General features: G+C 35.4%; 1 protein-coding gene and 1 non-coding gene across 6 annotated transcripts in view; both read right to left on the bottom strand.

Moving 5' to 3' along the window:
• The window catches only part of Fhos (Formin homology 2 domain containing), a 101393-nt gene extending 83600 nt beyond the window's left edge, over positions 1-17793 (bottom strand). For 3 of the 5 annotated variants that reach the window (XM_088030818.1, XM_088030819.1, XM_088030821.1), the window contains exons 1-5: positions 17591-17793; positions 3703-3789; positions 3409-3523; positions 1728-3362; positions 830-1679 (exon numbers count right to left, since the gene is read on the bottom strand). In XM_088030818.1, coding sequence (XP_087886944.1) covers positions 830-1679; positions 1728-3362; positions 3409-3523; positions 3703-3789; positions 17591-17611 — 2708 coding nt within the window. In that variant the 5' untranslated portion in view covers positions 17612-17793. The remainder of the gene's footprint in view (positions 1-829; positions 1680-1727; positions 3363-3408; positions 3524-3702; positions 3790-17590) is intronic. The other 2 variants (XM_088030822.1, XM_088030820.1) reach the window with 1 other exon arrangement.
• A 2138-nt stretch (positions 17794-19931) lies between these two features.
• Positions 19932-20005, bottom strand: TRNAI-AAU (transfer RNA isoleucine (anticodon AAU)). The gene has a single exon. It is a non-coding gene; the product is annotated as a tRNA-Ile (tRNA).
• Between the last annotated feature and the right edge of the window lie 3204 nt (positions 20006-23209).

The raw sequence follows: 23209 nt of genomic DNA, 5'->3' as shown, positions 1-23209 counted from the left end.
AAAACATCTTTTAAATTCGATAATTTTAACGTTAAAGTGATCAAATTTGGTGGACTTGTTGCTTTAGAAACGTTTATTGAGTGTACTAAATTACAGAATTTTAGAACACCAATTGCGAATTTTAGAAATTTTTATTTTTCGGAAGAACTCGAAATTTTTATTTTTCTAAAACATCTTGTAAATTCGGCAATTTTGACGTTAATGAAATCAAATTTTGTAGAATTGTTACTCATGAGGCGTCTATTAAGTGAACTAAATTACAAAATTTTAGATGATACATTACGAATTTTAGATTTTTTAATTTCTAGTAAAAATTCGGAATTTTCGAAAATTTCTTAAAAATTAGACAATTTTGACACTGAAGTTATCAATTTTGGTGGAAATGTTACTTAAAAAGCGTTTATTAATTACACCAAATTACCGAATTTTAGAATAAATCGCAAAAATTTTAAAACGTTTCATTTATAGGACAAACCAAAATCTAAAAATTGAATTGTTTCTAAAACTCCATTAAATTGACAGTATTGACAGTAAAGTATTGAAATTTGGTGGACTTGTTCCTTTAGATGCGTTTATTAAGTGTTCTAACTTACAACATTTTACATCCAGAATTACGCATTTTAGTTGTTGTCAAATGTAGGTCGAACTCAAAATCTAAAATTTTCTAATAAATTCTTTAGATCCGACAGTTTTAATCCGAAAGCTGTGAAATTTGGTGAACTTCTTGCATAAAAAGCATTTATTCAGTGTACTAACTTTGAGAATTTTAGAACAAGAAATTAAAATTTTAGAATTTTTCTATATCGATTTCAATAGAAACATTACTTACATTCTAGCGGGCTGAATGACCCCTCTCTGGGCCGTGCTGTCATGTATCCTCACTTCCTTCGCATCAACTTCCTGACAGTTATCTTCTCCTTTATCCTGATACTCGAAGATCCTCTCCATCAAAGGACTCCACATCTGCCCGCACCCTCCCAAAATCTCATCAATATCGCTATGTTTCGAAATGAAGAGTTTCTCCACCTTCTTCACTTTCCTCTTACTTTCCACAGGAACGTTATCATAGGGACTCAACCTCCCCTCGTTTTCTTTGGGCATTTCCAACCCCTCAGGACTCGCGCGATCTCCCAGAGGAGCATCAAACTCCTCCGAATGACTGTTCGATTTCAACCACCACGCCTTCTCCCCCGATTCTTGATGCCTGATGGCATATTTGGCTTTCTGAGTTTTGGTCTCCTGAGCTTCCACCATCTCAGGGATGTTCTCGCTGCTGGTAAGCCACCACGAGCGCTCTCCTGAGTCGATGTGGCGGATTTTGTGGCGCTCTTGGTACTCAGGATCCATGATGTTTTGACCGGAGTCGGTGGTATCGCCACTCTCCAACCGAAAGATTTTGATTTTGGTCTCATCGGGGAAGGTTTCCACACCTTCTGGGACTTCAGCTGATTTGTCCAGCCACCACGGAAGCTCTCCGGATTGGACGTGACGAAGCAGCTTCTTCTGACTCTTCTCGGAGTCTAGAGGAAGCGAGCCGGAGATGGAGGTGTCGTCCAACCACCAGGCGCGCTCTCCGGATTCGACTTTCTTGAAGAATTTTCCGGGCTTCTTCTCTGAGGGGGTGTTGGGGGCGCTTTCCGATGGAGAGGAGTCCATCCAGTTCACTCGGTCACTGTTATCTAGAAAAGACTCTTATTAGAACTTGGACTAATTGAAGTAAGAATCACCTTTTGGTGCGGCTTTGAACAAATTGGTAACGGGAGCCAGCGCCCTCATCAAGAACGACTTCGCCTCAGCTTCTGACTTCACCCTCGGACTCGGAGGAGGCTTGGGCACCTCGTCCGCCGAAGACACCGCAAGAGACGTCCGCGACGCCGTCGCCTTCACCTCCCGTTTCTCCTCCTCGCTCGCGGACGAAGAACTCGTGCTGGCGTCCGAACTCGGAGACCTGCGACTCCTCTGCGCCCCCTTCTCCACCCTCTGCGGCAACTTCGAGCTCGAACTCTTATGGTACGACGTGCAACTCGTCAAATTCTCCGAAACGTCCGTCGCCTCCGACGCCTGCACGTCGGTTTCCGACTCCGCCGAGCTCGCCGAGTTGCTCCTCCGCCCGACTTTCTTCTTCCCGCCTTCGGTGCTCATGTTGAGAACCGACTTCCGGAAGTCTTTGTTTGTGGTAATGGAATGTAGAGACGTCGACTTGGTGCTGTCGCTCTTCGGGATTTGCGGCGGGAGGGATTGCTTCGGCGGCGACGTTTTGCTCTTTGGAGGCGACTTCTTCTCGCTCAAACTCTTGCTGGAGTTGTTTCTGGAGACTTTAGGACTCGTTTCTTTCGGACCGGAGAACTTCATGTCGAGGAAGGAACTCCACGGAGTCGCGGTCATCCTGGACGCGCCCGAAAACCTCGAGTTCTTCGTGGTGTCGTCCATGCGATCGGACTGCACTTCTTTGTCGATTCCGATTCGGAGTTTGGGGCGTGTGATTTGCTTCTCCACCGTTTTGGCGAGTTCTGTGCGGCGCGCTCGCGCGATGTTGGAGGTGGTGGGCGATGGCGAAGTCCCTCTGGTGATGGTGGCCACGGTTTCCATCTCCACAGCTTCGTCTTTCGGTGCCGGAGTTTTGACTCCATGGTCATCGGGGGTGATGGAAGAGCATCTGCTAGGAGGACGACTCGCGCGCTCTTGTTCTTGTTGCGCGTGCAGAACGTTCAATAACTCTCGATTTTTTCTGATAGTTTCGTTCGATCTAATGGAAGATGGTCGCGTGTAGGCGGTGTGACTCTTCTCGATGGTGTTCTTCGGGAGAAACCGACTGTTGATGTACTTCTGCGAGCTGGAGGAGGAGGAGAGGTCTTCACGCGACGGGGCGCGACTTGTTGACTTGTACTTCAAGAGGTCCTCTTTGGTAGTCGAGCTGCGTCCGCCGTATTTAGGCACCAAGTCGTCTTTATTAAGAGAGGATCTTCCGCCGTACTTCTGGACTTCATCCTTCGTAATTGAAGATCTTCCGGTGTACCGGGAAACCACATCGTCTTTGGTGGTGGAGGATCGTCCTCCATACCTCGATGGAACTGTTAAGTCTTCGCGACTAAGTGAAGATCGCCGGCTCGTCCCCTCGTCTTTATTAACAGAGGTTCGCCCTGTATACTTCGGAATAGTGGTCGGAATATCGAGCTCCCTACTGGTAGATCTTGCGTAGGGTCGCGTCGGATAAAGTTTATTGTAATTATAACTAGAAGAAGAACTCTTATCCGGACTCGGATCCCGCGAGCGAGGAGTAGTCCGGGCTAAACTCCGGTACGACACCGGAGGATGACTTTCCTTCTTCTCCAGAGCCGGCTTCAGTCGGTTTGAGTACGACCCTGCAAAACCAACTGATGTTAAGTTCTTCGGCGGAGGTATACTAACCTGAGGCAGCGGCGTCGCGCTGGTAGCCTGACCCGTAGGCGCCGTACTTGTTGGCGATCCTCGTCGTGGCGCTTTTATCATCCTCCGGCTTCTTCTTGGCAAAAGTCGAGTCGTACTGCAACAACACAGTTCAGGAGAAGAATTCCGGTTATGCAAAACGCCGCCGCGACGCTTTAGAACACATCGTTAAACTTGTTAATGAATTGTGATAATTGGCGTCGGGGCGACCGAGACGAAAGCGATCCAAAGTTTTTTTTTGTGGGTATAAATAAGTGGTCGGGTGATTGTTCTTACTTTGGACGAGGTTGATGTGGAGTCTTTTTTGGTGGAGCTGGGCGTTGAGTAGCTTGAGGAGGAAGGCGGCGATTTGGTCCAAGGCACCTGAAAGGTAGAGTTTGATAAGAAATTTGGAGGATCATGAGAGTCGTTAGTCTGTTAGATAATCATCTTGTGGATAACTGTAAGTGAGCGAGTTGAGGCTTTTCTTCCTTCCCAGCGTCTCAACAATGCGCAATTAAGAGATCGTTTCGGAAAAATCCGACCAGGGCTAATTAAAGTCTCCGGAAGGAGTCGCCGGAAATAAAAATCACTTTTAAACAGTGACTAAGTACTCATTTATTGGAATTGATTAGAATGGTCGTGTCGACCGAAACAAGAACCGGAAGCTGCTCCAGACAGGAAGCTTCTAATAGTGTTGGCGTTCGTTTCGCTTTCGTCGCAAATGAGGCGTTGGGAAAACTGAAAACTTTAGGAGAAAATGCGGCAGTTTGACTTGTTATTCACGGTCGGTAGAAGTAACTAACGGATACTTTCGTGTCGCTACGTTGGATTTTTGAAATAACTAGGATTGGCATCACTGTCTGTCAAATAAATTTGTCATTCAAATTTGACAATAAAACGAGATGAAATCAACTATTGCAAGACAACCAGTTTCAAAACGTAGAAAACACAATATTTTCCTGCAGAAATCAGAAAGAAAGTCAGAAATTTATTGTTAAAATCAATTTCGCAATGCACACCAAACAACCGGAAAAACTTTGTTTCACATTGCTAAAAATTAATTAGGCAAGACTGGTCAGCACTCATGGGAGACGCAGCTGTAGACAATATTCCTTCAATCATTTTAACACTAACAGAGTCAGATTCAGAAGATGAAATCGATGAACTAGTTGAATCCGATTCGGAGCTCTGATGATTTTCTTCTTTTTCGTTTGGAAAATAACTATTTACCTTTAATGACAAACCAAAAACTGTCATTTTGATGACATTTGTTCTACAAAGCATTACACTAGAAAAGTAATAACCTTAGTTAGACAGCTCAAAAATAAAAGTTACTAAATTTAGTTACTTCTACCGTACGTGAATCATTAATACGAGTAGTTGAATCTGATTCAGAGCTCTTCTTTTTCGTTTGGAAAATAAATATTTACCTTTAATGACAAATCAAAAACTGTCATTTGGATGACATCTGTTTTACAAGACATTATAAAGTCCATTTTTTATTAAAAAACCACCAACACCGCACTCTCCCACCACTTTACAACCGGCAACGTCGTCGATGGTGACTTTTTGGTGATAAAATCAAATAGGTTAACTGCCTAATTGACAATTTGATTACACAAAATGGCCTTTCAGGCTGTGCCGAGTCTTTTCACTATTAAATCATTTGATTTGTAATCCAACAGGCTGTAAAAGAAACGTTTTTAACGGAAACACTGCCTGATTTTCAGAAATGTCAAAAATTTGACAACTATTTTCTCACCAAAAATCTCCCTAGGCAACGTTGCCGGTTGTAATGCAGGGAAAGATTGCGGTGTTGATGTTTTTTTTTTAAAAAAAAACGGACTTTATAAACGACTCCAAATTGAGTACTCTAATAATGGACCTATTAAAGCGGTAAATCCGAAAAAAAATTATTGAGTGTACTAAATTACAGAATTTTAGATCACGGATTGCAAATTTTAGAATTTAGAAATTTTAATTTCTGTAAATTTGACAATTTTGACTCTAATTCTGTTAAATTTGGTGGACATGTTCCTTGGAAGGTGTTTATTAAGTGTACTAAATGACAGAATTTTATATCACGAATTACCAATTTAAGAATTTTTCATTTCTAGAAAGAACTCGAATCTTGAAATATTCTAAAATATTCTTAAAATACGACGAACTTGACGCTAAAGTGATCAAATTTGGTGAACTTGTTACTTTAGAAACGTTTTTTAAGTGTACTAAATTACAGAATTTTAGATACCGAATTGCAAATTTTAGAATTTTTCATTTTTCGGATGGACTTAAAATTCAAATTGTTTAATACATTCTGTAAATTTGACAATTTTGACGCTAATTCTGTCAAATTTGGTGGACTTGTTACCTAGAAGGTATTAATTAAGTGTACTGAATTACAGAATTTTAAATCACGAATTACTAATTTTATAATTTTTTATTTCTAGGAAAAACTCGAATTTTGAAAATTTTTAAAATATTCTTTAAATTCGACAATTGTGACGCCAATTCTGTCACATTTGGTGGACATGTTACTTTAAAGGTGTTTATTAAGTGAATTAAATTACAGAATTTTAGATCACAAATTGCTTATTATAGAAGTTTTCATTTAAAAAAAAAATTGTTACTTCGACAATTTTGACGCTAATTCTGGCAAATTCGGTAGACTTGCTACTTAGAAGGTGTTTATTAAGCGCTTTAAATTACAAAATTTTAGATCACGAATTGCAAATTTTAGAAATTTTTGTTTTTCAGACCGACATATAATTCAAATTTTTTTAAAAAATTTGCAAATTCAACAACTTTGACGCTAGTTTTGTCAAATTTGGTGGACATGTTTCTTAAAAGGTGGTTATTAAGTGTACTAAATTACAGAATTTTAGATCACGAATTTTCAATTTTAGAATTCCTATGAACAACTCGAATCTTGAAATTTTCTAAAATGTTGGTTAAATTCGACAATTTTGAAAATTAAAATTTGGTGAACTTGTTAGTTTATAAACGTTTATTAGGTGTGCTAAATTACAAAATTTTAGATCACAAATTGCGAATTTTCCGATTTTTTGTTTTTCAGACAGACAAAAAAAAAATCAAATTTTTAAAAAAAAATTGTAAATTAGACAATTGTGACGCTAATTTTCTCAAATTTGGTAAACTTGTTACTCAAGACGCGTTTATGAAGTGTACTAAATTACAGAATTTTATATCACGAATTTTTAATTTTAGAATTCCTATGAACAACTCGAATCTTGAAATTTTCTAAAATGTTGGTTAAATTCGACAATTTTGAAAATTCAAATTTGGTGAACTTGTTAGTGTATAAACGTTTATTAGGTGTGCTAAATTACAAAATTTTAGATCACAAATTGCGAATTTTCCAATTTTTTATTTTTCAGACAGACAAAAAAAAAATCAAATTCTTTAAAAAAAATTGTAAATTAGACAATTTTGACGCTAATTTTCTCAAATTTGGTAAACTTGTTACTTAAGACGCGTTTATGAAGTGTACTAAATTACAGAATTTTAGATCACGAATTTTTAATTTTAGAATTCCTATGAACAACTCGAATCTTGAAATTTTCTAAAATGTTGCTTAAATTCGACAATTTTGAAAATTAAAATTTGGTGAACTTGTTAGTTTATAAACGTTTATTAGGAGTGCTAAATTACAGAATTTTAGATCACAAATTGTGAATTTTCCAATTTTTTATTTTTCAGACAGACAAAAAAAAATCAAATTCTTTAAAAAAAATTGTAAATTAGACAATTTTGACGCTAATTTTCTCAAATTTAGTAAACTTGTTACTCAAGACACCTTTATGAAGTGTACTAAATTATAGAATTTTAGATCACGAATTGCAAATTTTAGAAATTCTTATTTTTCCGAAGGATTCAAAATTCATTTTTTAAAAACATCTGTAAATTTGACAATTTTGATACTAATTCTGTCAAATTTGGTGGACTTGTTATGTAAGAGGCGTTTATGAATTGTACTAAATTACAGAATTTTAGATCACAAATTACCAATTTTAGAAATTTTCATTCTTAGCGAAAACTCGAATTTCAAAATTTTCTAAAACACCTAAATTCGACAATCTTGCCGCTTTCGTCGTTGAAAAAACCGAAAATTCCACAAGAAAATCCGGCAGTTGAAACTATGAATGCCAAGGTTCGTTGTATCTTTCCTCGCGTTAAATTCTTTCCTGCAGTTCGGATAAAAATACCCTCCGCGTCGAACGTCAATTAAATAATCGCTCAACTCCCGACAAATATTATTTATTTCGCTTTGGTTTAATGCCAACAACTCAATTTCCCCACAAAAAAAATTTCCGCTCCTGTCGAAGCTTTCCATTGTTGGCTTCAACAATCCAAAAAATGTGTTTGCAGTCAATAAGGGCGTCACTTAAAAATAACCCCAAGCCATACATTACTTAGCGGCAAAAGTAAACTCGGTTGACAGTTTTATAAGCTTTCTTTAGAGATGCGAGATTTTACATATTGGATTCATTATGTTTAAGGTAATTATAGAACGGATGCTTTCCGGTATAAACGTCAGGTCGTGTTACACGGTGCACCGTTATTTAATAATAATAACAATTAATAGTACTTATTGTAAACAAACTGGTTGATGCTAGTAATAAATTAGTTAATCATAAACACGGCGGTAATAAAATGTACCTTGCAAGGTACATAATTATTAGATAACAGTTACATTGGCTCGTTAAAAAATGGAAGCTTACTTGTGTTTGATTTATGTGATTGTGTTTTATTCATGGACTACGCAAACCATAAAAACTGAGTTTATAATAACAGAAGGAAATTTAAACGGGAAATAAATACAATCCCACGGAGAAGTAAAAATAATTCCGCAATCTTTAAAAAGGTCTGTTTAATCTAGTCATTAACCCCTTTCTAATTTTTTGGCGCACTAACATGGAGGAACTACAGGAACAAGAAATGTGTTGGCGTGGTCTAGTTGGGAATATTTAGGTTACGTAAACTTTACAGTTGGTAATTTTTCGGATGTTGAAAAGGTGTTGAGCTGGGCAGTTAGGAAATTAACTCTACAGGAAGCACTGGCCCAAAACCGGGAAGAGTCTTCTTGGTCTCTTTTATAAACCATCTGCGATTCGATACTGGTCCACTCTCAAATGCGTTCAGAAATAGCTCCTGGACTAGGAATGAAAGAGTAACAACCTGCACTTGACAATAATAGCCCAAGGATCCCGCAAATAGATAAAAATTTGATTCTAGTTGAAAGAGGTTTGAAAATGATTGTAAAAACACCCTTTGAAAATCTATTTCGGTCGATATCTCGTTTATTTCGTAGGGAAATTTGAGCTATATGGGCTCATTTTACGCAGAATTTCAGGCTAAATTCTAAACTACCCTTATTTTTTTAGTTTGTCAACTATTAACTGAATTAGAGGCGTTTAAAATTTTGGGTTGTGGCCCTGAATTTTGGAGATTCGAAAACGATTTTGCTCGATATGTTCGGAATTAAGGCGAATAAAAAAAAATCTTTTCGAAATCGTTTCTCTTCCGATTTTCTACGTAAAAATAGTCTTAGATTTCTCAAAAGTCGAAGAAAATGCTCTCAAAAGCTCAAAATTCGATAGTCGATTTTTCGCAAAAAAAAATTTCGACTCAAACGATGATAAAGTTTTCATTTTTTTTAATTTTTGGCCATAACTTGCAAACTATTTGTCCTATAGATCTCAAATTTGGCCAGTAGATAGATTTTGAGCTCCTCTTTCGACTGATGTATAATTCAATGCTATTAAACGTCATTTTTATTTTGAAAACTGATTGAAAATCACCCTAAAATGATGTTTTCAAAACAGTTTTTTTCCAATACCTCATTTATTTATTAGGCAAACTCAACAAATTTGGGTCTCATTTTACGCAGAATTTCACGCTGAATCTAAAAATATGATAATTTTTTAAAATTTGTCAATAAATAACCGAGTTATGGCCGTTTGAAATTTTGGGTTGTCGCCAGAGGGTCAAATTTTCGAAGGTTCGAAACAATTCATGCTCGATATCTCGGAAACTATTACAGATATTGGAATGCGGTTTGCGGCATCGTTTTTCTCGCGATTTTTTACATAAGAAATCGTTTTTAGATTTTCCAATAGTCGAAATTTGCAAATTTTCGCGAAAATTCGTGATTAAAACTATAACAAATTTCTCATATCGATATCTCGCTTATTTTTTAGAGTAAACTTGAGTTATTATACATCAGTGAACGCAGAATTTTACGCAGATTCCAAATCTGGGATTTAAATTCAGATCCGACAACAAATAACTGAGTTATGGCCGATCAAAATTTCGGATAGTTGATTTTCATTTTTTCTCATGTTTCGTAATTTTTAAAGTTAAATATCTCGGAAACTATTAGAGATATTGAGATGCGGTTTGCGCCATCGTTTTTCTCGGCTCATTTTACGTTAGAAAAAGTGCTTAAAAGCCCAAAATTCGATAGTCGATTTTTCGCGAAAAAAATTGCGACTCGAACGATGAAAATTTTTCATTTTTTTTTATTTTAGCCATAACTCGCAAACTATTTGTCCTATAGATCTCAAATTTGGCCAGTAGATAGATTTTGAGCTCCTCTTTCGACTGATGTATAATTCAATGCTATTAAACGTCATTTTTATTTTGAAAACTGATTGAAAATCACCCTAAAATGATGTTTTCAAAACAGTTTTTTTCCAATACCTCATTTATTTATTAGGCAAACTCAACAAATTTGGGTCTCATTTTACGCAGAATTTCACGCTGAATCTAAAAATATGATAATTTTTTAAAATTTGTCAATAAATAACCGAGTTATGGCCGTTTGAAATTTTGGGTTGTCGCCAGAGGGTCAAATTTTCGAAGGTTCGAAACAATTCATGCTCGATATCTCGGAAACTATTACAGATATTGGAATGCGGTTTGCGGCATCGTTTTTCTCGCGATTTTTTACATAAGAAATCGTTTTTAGATTTTCCAATAGTCGAAATTTGCAAATTTTCGCGAAAATTCGTGATTAAAACTATAACAAATTTCTCATATCGATATCTCGCTTATTTTTTAGAGTAAACTTGAGTTATTATACATCAGTGAACGCAGAATTTTACGCAGATTCCAAATCTGGGATTTAAATTCAGATCCGACAACAAATAACTGAGTTATGGCCGATCAAAATTTCGGATAGTTGATTTTCATTTTTTCTCATGTTTCGTAATTTTTAAAGTTAAATATCTCGGAAACTATTAGAGATATTGAGATGCGGTTTGCGCCATCGTTTTTCTCGGCTCATTTTACGTTAGAAAAAGTGCTTAAAAGCCCAAAATTCGATAGTCGATTTTTCGCGAAAAAAATTGCGACTCGAACGATGAAAATTTTTCATTTTTTTTTATTTTAGCCATAACTCGCAAACTATTTGTCCTATAGATCTCAAATTTGGCCAGTAGATAGATTTTGAGCTCCTCTTTCGACTGATGTATAATTCAATGCTATTAAACGTCATTTTTATTTTGAAAACTGATTGAAAATCACCCTAAAATGATGTTTTCAAAACAGTTTTTTTCCAATACCTCATTTATTTATTAGGCAAACTCAACAAATTTGGGTCTCATTTTACGCAGAATTTCACGCTGAATCTAAAAATATGATAATTTTTTAAAATTTGTCAATAAATAACCGAGTTATGGCCGTTTGAAATTTTGGGTTGTCGCCAGAGGGTCAAATTTTCGAAGGTTCGAAACAATTCATGCTCGATATCTCGGAAACTATTACAGATATTGGAATGCGGTTTGCGGCATCGTCTTTCTCGCGATTTTTTACATAAGAAATCGTTTTTAGATTTTCCAATAGTCGAAATTTGCAAATTTTCGCGAAAATTCGTGATTAAAACTATAACAAATTTCTCATATCGATATCTCGCTTATTTTTTAGAGTAAACTTGAGTTATTATACATCAGTGAACGCAGAATTTTACGCAGATTCCAAATCTGGGATTTAAATTCAGATCCGGCAACAAATAACTGAGTTATGGCCGATCAAAGTTTCGGATAGTTGATTTTCATTTTTTCTCATTTTTCCCAATTTTCAAAGTTAAATATCTCGGAAACTATTAGAGATATTGAGATGCGGTTTGCGCCATCGTTTTTCTCGGCTCATTTTACGTTAGAAAAAGTGCTTAAAAGCCCAAAATTCGATAGTCGATTTTTCGCGAAAAAAAATTGCGACTCAAACGATGAAAATTTTTCATTTTTTTTAATTTTTGGCCATAACTCGCAAACTATTTGTTCTATAGATCTCAAATTTGGCCAGTAGATAGATTTTGAGCTCCTCTTTCGACTGATGTATAATTCAATGCTATTAAACGTCGTTTTCATTTTGAAAACATTGATTGAAAATCATCCTAAAATGATGTTTTCAAAACAGTTTTTGGCCAATGCCTCGTTTGTTTATTAAGCAAACTCAACAAATTTGGGTCTCATTTTACGCAGAATGTCACGCTGAATCTAAAATCATAAGAATTTTTGAATTTTCGTCAACAAATAACCGAGTTATGGCCGTTTGAAATTTTGGGTTGTCGCTAGAGAGCCAGATTTTTGAAGGTTCAAAACAATCCGTGCTCAATATCTCGGAAACTATTAGAAATATTGGAAAACCGTTTGCGCCATCGTTTTTTTCGCATTTTTTACATCAAAAAAAGTTCTTAGATTTTCCAAAAGTCGAAAGTTGCAATTTCTTGCAAAAATTATGACTAAAACTATGCCAAACTTCTGATATCGATTTCTCGCTCATTTTTAAGGTAAAGAAAGAAAGAAGAAAGAAATTTTTCCTTCAAAAAGTATGAAGCCCGATATCTCCGAAATTAAGACAGATCGAAAGATGCAGTTTTCACCGTTTTTCTCGCGCTTTTCTTGCTTAGAATCCACTCTCACCCATCCAAAAATCAATGGTAGTTTTTAATATTAACATAGTAAAGTACATCACTCTGCCAAAAGTAAGAAATAACGAAAATTCTCCCTCCCCTTAAAATCCGCCGTTATCTTTCGCCCAGACTCCCCTTAAAACTGTCAATTAATTCGCATCTTGCCGCGCGTAAAGAAGTTATTTATGCCTCTCCTATTTGTACAGACACTAAAATATGTGTGGCCATCCTGCATGTGACTCTCCTCCTTAAAATACACGTGGTGGAGTCTGCGGCTTTGATCTCGCTCGATTTCGCTGCGGAGGATCAAAATTAGGAAAAACGCGCATTACGACTCATCCTTAGCCATGTAAACCCGCAAACACCAGTAATCGCCATCCTCTCTTTTTCCACATCCTTCAACGCCGCGATAAAGACCTGAAAAGGCATTGGCGATGACTGAAACGCATCAGACTGCATCTGTTAAAAATGAAAAGAGCGGTGGCTTGAAATAGCTCAAAGGTGTCGAAGGCGTATTATCATATTCTATGGAATGTATTGAGAAAGTCGTGCCAACACATGCATTATGGGTATTTTTATGGGTTGACACGTGTCCTGAGATATTAGGGGGTTGGATAAGTAGAGGAAGTTTTAAGCCGTTTATTAGAAACTATTCATGCGGGGTGGGACTAACACATTAATTCGTGTGTTAAAATTAGGCTTGTTTAGAAGCTTTCTGACGTTTATCAAGACGGGGTGTCGAGTTTATTACGATTTATTCGATTGAGATATGAGTTGGCAACGTACCGAACGCGTAAAATTCAATGACGCTTTTAAAAGTTGATTTTTTTACACAAAAAGTGCGACGCCACGAAAAAAAATTAGTGCTCATCTCGCAACAAACTTGCAGGGAAATAAGAGAAGAGCCATCGCGTGTTTAGGAGCTCTTTGTGGTTTTGTTCTTCTCAATAGTTGTACCCTCAAAGAGCTTCTTTTGTAGTCTTCACACTCACTAAGAAACTAGTTAGGGAAACTGAACCCATTTTAGACATTTTATGTCACAATTAAGCTGAGGCTGTTTATTTATAGTTATTGTTACACTAGGCTAGAAAACGCTCCTCTGGAAATGCAAGGGAAGTCGTGAAATATAGTGCGCCGACAATTAATAGAATTTGAAACGTCATTGACTCGTTTAGGGAAATTTTATCGGTTAGGAAATAGGTTGGTAGCACCGCATTTGAAGTTTAATTTAGTACAAATGTCAAAAATTCGTGTTGAAGATAAGTTAGGAACCTGTAGTAGATTCACGTCAAGTTTTATCAATAGATGGCTCCACCACTAAATGTCAAGTTTATTATTTATATTTTTTAGCTCCAAAATCGGTCTTAGTTTGAACTCGAAATTTTAATCTTTTTAGTGTAGAATTTAGCCGCTTTTCGGTCTCTAATTCAGACACGGTCGATATCTCGCTTATGTGTAAAGCAATATTAAAGTATAAGTGCTCATTTTACGAAGAATTTCATGTAGAATCCAAAAATGTAAAACTCGTTAAGATCGGTCCACTATTAACTGAGTTATAAGCAATTAAAATTTGGGATATTAAATTTTGAGTCGGAATATTTTCAAAGCTCAATATCTCCGAAACTACGAAAGATTTGGAGAAACAGTTTTTACCATCGTTTTTCTCGCGTCATTGTACTTTAGAATCCGCCCTCAAAAGTTGAAAATTTAATCACTAAAAAATTTTGCGACTCAATCGATAAAAAAATTTCAATTTTTGGTTTTTTGATCACCCCTCGTAGACTCTTTGCCCGATGGATCTGAGATTTGGCAAGTTGATAAATCTCGAGCTGCTCTATCGATCAATATACAGGTGTCCCAGAACTCGCGCCCCATAGAGCAAGGCAGTGTGCCGACAGCAATGCAGATGGTAAATTTCAAAACAAAAATTGACTAAGGGCTCGATTTCAAGTGTGACTTGCGTTACTGCAAATCCCATTTGCAACATAGCAACGCCAATCACATTGCTCATATCTTGGCAACGGTTGCAGATTTGCGTTACCAATTTTCAAAATCTGTTTAGCTTCAGGATTGGCTACAGTTTTTTTGTCTTATTTCGGTTATTTTTTGAGTTAAAAAATTATAATTTCGAAATTTTGGTTCAAAATTGTTGCCTCCATAAGCCCCTTTTCTCTGGGGCGCGAGTTCTGGGACACTCTGTATAATTTAATAATATGAAACGCAGTTTTCGCCCCGAAACAGCGTCTTGAAAATGACCCTAAAATCACCCTCTGAAAATGTAATTCGGTCGATATTTCGTTTATTTATTAAGGAAAATTGAGCTATATGGACTCATTTAACGCAGAATTTTGCGCTAAATCCAAAAATATTTTTATTTTTTTCGTACGTCAACAAATAACTGAGTTGGAGGCGTTTAAAATTTTTTATTGACGCCAGAGGGCCAAATTTTGAAAGATTTTTTTCGATATCTCCGGAAATAAGGCGAACATAAAGAAACCCTTTTTGAAATCGTTATTCTTGCAATTTTTCAGATTAGAAATCTATTTTCGATAATTCGAATTCAAAATTTTATTTTTAGGCGACTTAAACTGAAAATGGAATTTTTAGGTCTCAAAAGCGACCTTTTTTGGCAAACATTTTTGGCCGATTTGTGGTGGCGCCATCTATCCATAGTTTGGCATATTACATAAAGATACCGACATTACCCCCAATTTTATAATTATTTGGGTAAAATCAAATCGACAAACTGCTGTAAAGTGCAACAAAGACGTGTTGAATTATTGAAAATGAACATGTCTAGCAGTGCTGCTGCAACAACATTAAAAAGCACATCATAATTCATACAAATTGTGAAGCTACACATGCCGAAACTGCAAATGTAAATAGAGAAAATATGAACCTTTCTGGATTCATAAATATTTACAATTATTCAGTTGTTATAAATGATTAAATCAATAAATCAAAAATAAAAATTATTTAATTTGTAAATTTAATGATGTCGCCTAAAAAATCTTGTGTCGTTTTGCATTGAAATATGCGGTTTTCTGTAAGAATTTTGATGATTTCGTGCAGAATTCTGCTGTTTTCTTGCAATTCAGCCGTTGAATCTTAATAAAAAGTGATGATTTTGTAGATTTCGTGCTCTTCTTTGCGAATTCAAGCCAGAAAACAACGAAAATCGGCAAGAAATCGTCGTTTTGCGTCGAAATATGCGGTTTTCTGTAAGAATTTTGATGATTTCGTGCAGAATTCTGCTGTTTTCTTGCAATTCAGCCGTTGAATCTTAATAAAAAGTGATGATTTTGTAGATTTCGTGCTCTTCTTTGCGAATTCAAGCCAGAAAACAACGAAAATCAGCGAGAAATCGTCGTTTTGCATCGAAATATGCGGTTTTCTCTAAGAATTTTGATGATTTCGTGCAGAATTCTTCTGTTTTCTTGCAATTCGGCCGTTGAATCTTAATAAAAAGTGATGATTTTGTAGATTTCGTGCTCTTCTTTGCGAATTCAAGCCAGAAAACAACGAAAATCGACGAGAAGTCGTCGTTTTGCATCGAAATATGCGGTTTTCTCTAAGAATTTTGATGATTTCGTGCAGAATTCTGCTGTTTTCTTGCAATTCAGCCGTTGAATCTTAATAAAAAGTGATGATTTTGTAGATTTCGTGCTCTTCTTTGCGAATTCAAGCCAGAAAACAACGAAAATCAGCGAGAAATCGTCGTTTTGCATCGAAATATGCGGTTTTCTCTAAGAATTTTGATGATTTCGTGCAGAATTCTGCTGTTTTCTTGCAATTCAGCCGTTGAATCTTGGTAAAAAGTGATGATTTTGTAGATTTCGTGCTCTTCTTTGCGAATTCAAGCCAGAAAACAACGAAAATCAGCGAGAAATCGTCGTTTTGCATCAAAATATGCGGTTTTCTCTAAGAATTTTGATGATTTCGTGCAGAATTCTGCTGTTTTCTTGCAATTCAGCTGTTGAATCTTAATAAAAAGTGATGATTTTGTAGATTTCGTGCTCTTCTTTGCGAATTAAAGCCAGAAAACAACGAAAATCAGCGAGAAATCGTCGTTTTGCATCGAAATATGCGGTTTTCTCTAAGAATTTTGATGATTTCGTGCAGAATTCTGCTGTTTTCTTGCAATTCAGCTGTTGAATCTTAATAAAAAGTGACGATTTTGTAGATTTCGTGCTCTTCTTTGCGAATTCAAGCCAGAAAACAACGAAAATCAGCGAGAAGCCAAAAAGTGCCATTTTGCCCTCGGCCATTAAAAAAAAAGCTCGGCTAAAAAAGAGACACTTTTTGGCCTTAGTACACAAATAACTATTTTTTTTATTATGGAAGTTAACTGCCTTTTGGTTTCTAATTCAGACTTGGTCGCCATCTCGCTTATTTATGGAGCAATCTTAGTACTCATTGTACGCAGAATTTCACGCAGAATCCAAAACGGTAAGATTCGTTAAAATATAACTGAGTTATGGTCCTTCAAAGTTTCGGAAAATAAATTTTCAGTTTTTCAATGTCATTTTTTCTTTTGTTCTAGTAATGTCATTGTTAAGCCCACATTCATGATTATCATCATGCCTACTTTGAAAGCCGGTTTTACACAGCTCAACTTTTGAAAAAACGTGGTCCAAGACTACTATTGCTCGCCACTGTACTATTTAAAGTTTCATATTGATAAAACGCAGCACGCACTTATCCCACAAAGTAAACAATTAAATTTACTGCACTTCAGTTAAACTGTGAAGTTGCCAAATCACTGAACTTCAAAATGTACAACAAAATTTTCCGAGTTTAAATTATTCAAAATTTCAAAATATTTATAAACAAAATCGACCACGATTTTCGCTTCTACCTTCACAGTTTGTCTCTAAAGCCATTTGTTGAACTTATAACTATTAATAAACAATATTTATTTCTAGTTAAAATTGAACTTGTAGCAATTTCGTAATTTCGGCAAATTAATGTGTTTCACATTATAAAAACCCATTAAGAACCTAATTTCGAACTGTTTACACGATTTCCTATAAATCCCCAACTGTTTCCGTGTAGTGCCAAATTTAATCCAATTTATAGCCCACAAACGCACCATTCAACTAAACGTCCATTTTCCAACCTGGCAGCTTTTTCCAAAACAGCTGATTCCACCTCAAAAATCCGTCATTCGCCAAACTTTATGTAACTAATAACAGAAAATTGGCATCTGAGTCAATGCCTCTAAAAACTTGACTCAAAGTTACTTACGTAGCCTCTGTAGCCGCTCATAATTTGAAAATAGCTCACTGCACACTCAGCATATTAGTCACAATTTTGGATAATCCGAACAAACACTCGTTGGACCCTAAAGTCATTCCACGCACTGCAAAAGTGGGAAAAACTAGCGCGAAATCAAAGAAAATCCTGGTCTAACCTCGTACTATTCTAACCACTAACTTGAGCACGAATTTCGGCGCTTAGCGCCTTCGGCGTCGCCGCGGCTTAAGTCGGGAATGTCCGAAATGCGACGAGCGCCTATTTAAAGAACAAATTGTTTAATTTGTATAAAGTCTCATTAAGCGTGATTTGGAATTGTTGAATTGTTTTCACTGGGGACGCATAATTGATGTTGTTCCAGCCACCGCTCAAATAAATAAAAGTTAAGTCCGCAGAAGAGCGAATATTTTCAGCGACATTGAAACCGAAATAAATTTCGTGTTTTCTTTTAAAAATCCGTTGAACCGAAACCGCGAAAAGAAATTAATGGCTTTGTGTCTGGCGCTAGCTTCAGAGCCATGTGTACGGAAATTGGTCTTGAAAAAATCAGGAACGGGCTAGATATAGTTTTGCCTAGCTTCTCTCACTATTAATAATAAAGGATGATTTTGTTTAGAGCGGCTTTCAGAATTTTTGGGTTGACTGACCGTGACAGGAGATAAATGATGGCGGATGTGTTCAATAGTCGCGAATAGACCGCGATTTTATTCAAAGAACGACTATTAATATTCTTTAGAAGAGTGACAAATGGTGGACAGAGAAACAGTAACTTTAGACCTAAAGTACAATTTAATTATGGCAGAAAAATGATTCTTTAGTCTGAGAAGACACAAACAGTTCTTTAGTCTGTTTGGAAGTCTGTTTAAAACTACTAGGAAAATACTTCAAAAGATAGGTGCACTTGATAGAATTAAAATTATGTTGGTAGCACTGTTGTTTATTGTCTTTCAATGACAGTCAAGGCTACCAACATATTTCAAATTTTAACGCTCAGACGGTGATTCATTTATTCGTACATTTATTTTACTCAATTATCAAATTAAATATTCTAATTGTCCGAGTAATATTAAATAAAGAAGTTGGACTTATTTTAGAATTTACTTATAGGCAACCCGAAATACTGCAGTGTTTATTCGTGTAATCTAACTTAAAGCGAATATGCGTAAGGTGCGTAGTGCCGACTTTGCTCATTTTACGCAGAATTTCACGTAGATTCCAAAAACTTAAGACTTATTAAGATCGGCCTAAAAATAAGCGGTTTAAATTTTTGGATATTTGATCTTCAGTTTTTACAATGTTTAAAGTTCGATATTGTCTTTATTGCGTCTTTCTACAAAAGAATCAAGTTTTATTTCAATTTTAAAAAGTTTAAAAAAATAATTTTTTGGAACAAAGGTTTATATCTTTGAATTGAATTTGTCCAAATCTAATTCTGTTGATATCTCGCTTATTTTTGGAGCAAATCTGAGCTTTTTAGTCTCATTTTACGCAGAATTTCACGTAGATTCCGAAAACCTAAAATTCGTTAAAATGGTTAAAAATAAACGAGTTATAGCGGTTTAAATTTTTGGATATTTGATTTTAGTTTTTTAAAATGTTTAAAGTCCGATATCTTTGAAACCAAATGAGATAAATTGAAACGATTTGCGCCATCGTCTTTCGCGCATCTTTCTACATAAGAATCAAATTTTAAAATAAATATTTTGACGAGAAATTTGTCTCAAACACAGAAAATAGAAAAGTCATTTTATACGCAGCTGCTAAAAAGTGATTCGAAAAAGCGTAGTTTTGTTCAAGATGTGGATTTTTGAAAAATGGTGGATGCGCTGGGATATTTTTTATCTTTTATCTTTCAACATTTTAATTTTTTCTTTATTTAATTATATAAATAAAAATAATTAATTATAATAATTTATTAATCTTTGGTGTTTATTGGATTGCAATGCTTAAAAATAAACAAAATGGAGGAAATGTTCGTTTGACACATGACATTTAATCTGCGTAAACTAGGGCCATCTAGTGACACAAATATTAAACTATTTAAAGTGCAATGTTGGTTGCCTAAAATTGCCGCTTTAAATATTAATTTCAAATTCCTTGTCCATTGCAAATTTTTTAACGCTTTGTTGTTGAAAATATCAGTGAACTTAAAACACATCTTGTGAAAATGTAAGATTACCTTAAAAATGTCATAACAAAGACTAGCAATAATACACAGGTAACGCCATTACTACATCATCAGCCAATGAAAAATTTTGTTATATAACTAATTATAACTGATAAGAGAATTACAGATAAAATTTTAAGTTTCGTTGTCTGAAAGAAAAAAAATTGGCCCATGAGGGGATCGAACCCGCGACCTTCGCGTTATTAGCACGACGCTCTAACCAACTGAGCTAATGGGCCAGTTGCTCCTTCACTTTTAATCGCGTTTGTTCAGCACTGTTCCCACCCAAAACATAAAAACTTTTTAGTAATTTTTTCTTTAGTCTCTCATTTGTTGGTAGTAGTTCAATTAAATACAATGTTTTATCTACAGTCCATATCAACCACAATTTCAACAAAATTGATCAACTTCGAATGTTTAGTTTACAGATTCCTGTAATTTGGTTGGTGGACCGTCTGCTAGAGGCGCTGCCCCATCAAATTTTTTTAAACCGACGAAATACCGCAATCAAAAATAAATTTTCTAGTAACGCATTGCATATGCTTCCCGTTTCGAATCATCGCACATTTTTTAAAATAAACCGCGTTCTAGAATCTGATTCGTTTTTTCGAGGAATCATGATCCATTTTTTGTTTATTTTTGGACTGGACGGGGTTTATGGTCCCATTTACTATCCAAAATAACACGATGGAAGCGAAACAAACAAACAAACATGGTAAAAATAGAACAACAATAGTGACTCATGCGATGGTCCTGTTGCCATCCATCTAAACGCAGATTTCAGCTTATGCCAAAATTTTTAATTTTATTATCACTGAATATGAGCTAAAAGTCCTCTCTGAGTGAAAACATTTGAGTCATAACCTAAATATTTTAACCAAGGTGGGTGTTGGAAAACTGCCAGAGGCTCCAAGTCGGATTCGACCATCAGGAAATGCTGAACGTTTCAAAGATGTTTTTCAAGAATTTTGAGATTTTTCGTTCGTCAATGGTCTTATTAAGTGCGTAACGCACAATCAACCAAAGACGCCTAGCTTACCATTTGTGAGAAACCGACATTTTTGAGTATTTTAAGCCAAAACTCGGCATTCCAAACAAATAATTTTGATTTATCCGACACTTCACAGCTGTGAAATGCAGCACCAATCTGTCAAAATTTTCCCCGATAATCGCATTTTCCGCTATTTTTACCCGCGTGCTTAGTTCGGAAACTATTCAGTAGTATCCTTGAGAAACTTGGGAAATCCTCTCTCCCTGCAAATCCCTCCATTTCGTGAATGAAGAATACTTATGCCAGGTAGATTGACGGCGTCGCCTCCTCCGTCGAGAGAGGACGTCGTGTCTATAAAAGGACGACGCCCCTCTACAGGTAATCTGAGCTACGCGACGCCAGCGTCTGCACAGTCCTAGCACAAATATAACTTCGCTCGGTTTCGGCTCCTATCGCCCAATACTCCAGCAACACTTAAGCGATGGCCAAGATACAAATTCCACATGAAATCCGTTGAAATTAATTCATCGGATTGGGAAGCCACTGGCTATAAATTGGATTCGGTTCTGCACGGCTTGCTGGCTTAGCAAAATTTTTTTTTGGGTTTGACTCAGATTTGTTTTCTTGAAATAGGAGGCTATTTGTAGGTTTGAGGAGGTGTTTATAGCAATCCTATGATTTTGCTGATCTGATTTATTCTAGAAGTGTGCTTCTATTTTTATTTGTTTGAACTTGGGGCGAATGGGTGCGTGTTCAAACGCGAATCATTAACGCTTTTCAATGTTGGCCTGTAAAAATTGGAGGAGAGTGATAATGCCATGTGGTGGAAAGTGGATTTGATGGAGGAGTGGGCGCTTGGTTAAAATTCTTACACATGCAGAAGTGGACATTTTTTTACGTGAATTTATAACGCGCTTTATTTAAATAGAAATTTATTGGAACATGTAATTGACTAGAAAAATCCTCAAATTTGAGTGTTGTGGTGCCAAAGCTACACATTTTTAAGATTTTTTGGGTCTAAACTGCGAATAAAAATTCTAAATTTTGTCTCGTTTACTCAGTTATTTTGCAATTTGGTTCAGCTAAAATTTAGGTCTTAATTAGTAACCACCCCAAATTTGACTGCTTTGGCGTTAAAATTACCAGAGTTACAACCCTTAATAAAAAATCGCAGTTTTCGGTTCATCCAATAAATAAAAATTTCTAAAATCAGTTCCTTTAGCTCGATAATCTTAAAATTTGACACAATTAGTCACTAGGTATAAATTTGTAACTTCCCTGAATTTGATTAATCTGGCATTAAAATTACCATAGTTACAATCTTTAAAAAAAGCATTTCCCAGTTTTCGGTTCATCCAATAAATAAAAATTTCTAAAATCAATAGTTTTTGCTCTATAATTTTGAAATTTGGTGTAGTTAGTAATTAGATCTAAATTAGTAACCTCCCAAAATTTTGTTGCTGTAGCCTTAAAATTAGCAAATTTACAATGTTTAGTAGACATTTGTTAGTTCGTCCAAAAAACAAAAGTTTCTTTTGGTCTAATAATTTTGAAATTTGACACAATTAGTAACTAGATTTAAATTAGTAACTTTCTAGAATTTGGTTGTTTTGGCATTAAAATTACTAGAGTTAAAACTCTTAATAAAAAAAATGCAGTTTTCGGTTGATCCAATAAATAAAAATTTCTAAAATCAATCGTTTCTGCTTTATAATCTTGAAATGTGGTACAGTTAGTAACTAGACCCTAGTTAGTAACCTCCCCAAATTTTGTTGCTTTGGCGTTAAAATTACTAATTTTACATCTTTTGGTACAAATTTTTCAATTCTTCCAAAAATAAAAATTTCTAAAACTAGTTCCTTTTACTCTATAATTTTGAAATTGGACACAATTAGTAACTATGTCTGAATTAGCAATTTCCAAAATTTGGTTAATCTGGCATTAAAATTACCAGAGCTACAACCTTTAATAAAAAAATTCGAAGTTTTTGGTTCATCCAATAATTAAAACTTTCTAATATCAAGAGCTTCTGCTTTATAATTTTGAAATTTGGTACAGTTAATAACTGGATTCAAGTTAACAACCTCCCCAAATTTTGTTGCTTTGGCGTTAAAATTACTAATTTTACATCTTTTGGTACAAATGTTTCAATTCTTCCAAAAATAAAAATTTCTAAAATTAGTTCCTTTTACTCTATAATTTTGAAATTTAACACAATTAGTAACTATGTCTGAATTAGCAATTTTCCAAAATTTGGTTAATCTGGCATTAAAATTACCAGAGTTACAACCTTTAATAAAAAAATTCGAAGTTTTTGGTTCATCCAATAATTAAAACTTTCTAATATCAAGAGCTTCTGCTTTATAATTTTGAAATTTGGTACAGTTAATAACTGGATTCAAGTTAACAACCTCCCCAAATTTTGTTGCTTTGGCGTTAAAATTACTAATTT

This window comes from Gnatocerus cornutus, chromosome 2 (assembly GCF_029298725.1).
Source record: "Gnatocerus cornutus isolate USDA-ARS CGAHR chromosome 2, icGnaCorn1.1, whole genome shotgun sequence".
Classification (NCBI taxonomy): Eukaryota; Metazoa; Arthropoda; class Insecta; order Coleoptera; family Tenebrionidae; genus Gnatocerus; species Gnatocerus cornutus.
The sequence above is the reverse complement of the archived record's forward strand: the minus strand, read 5'-3'. Positions and strand labels throughout refer to the sequence as shown.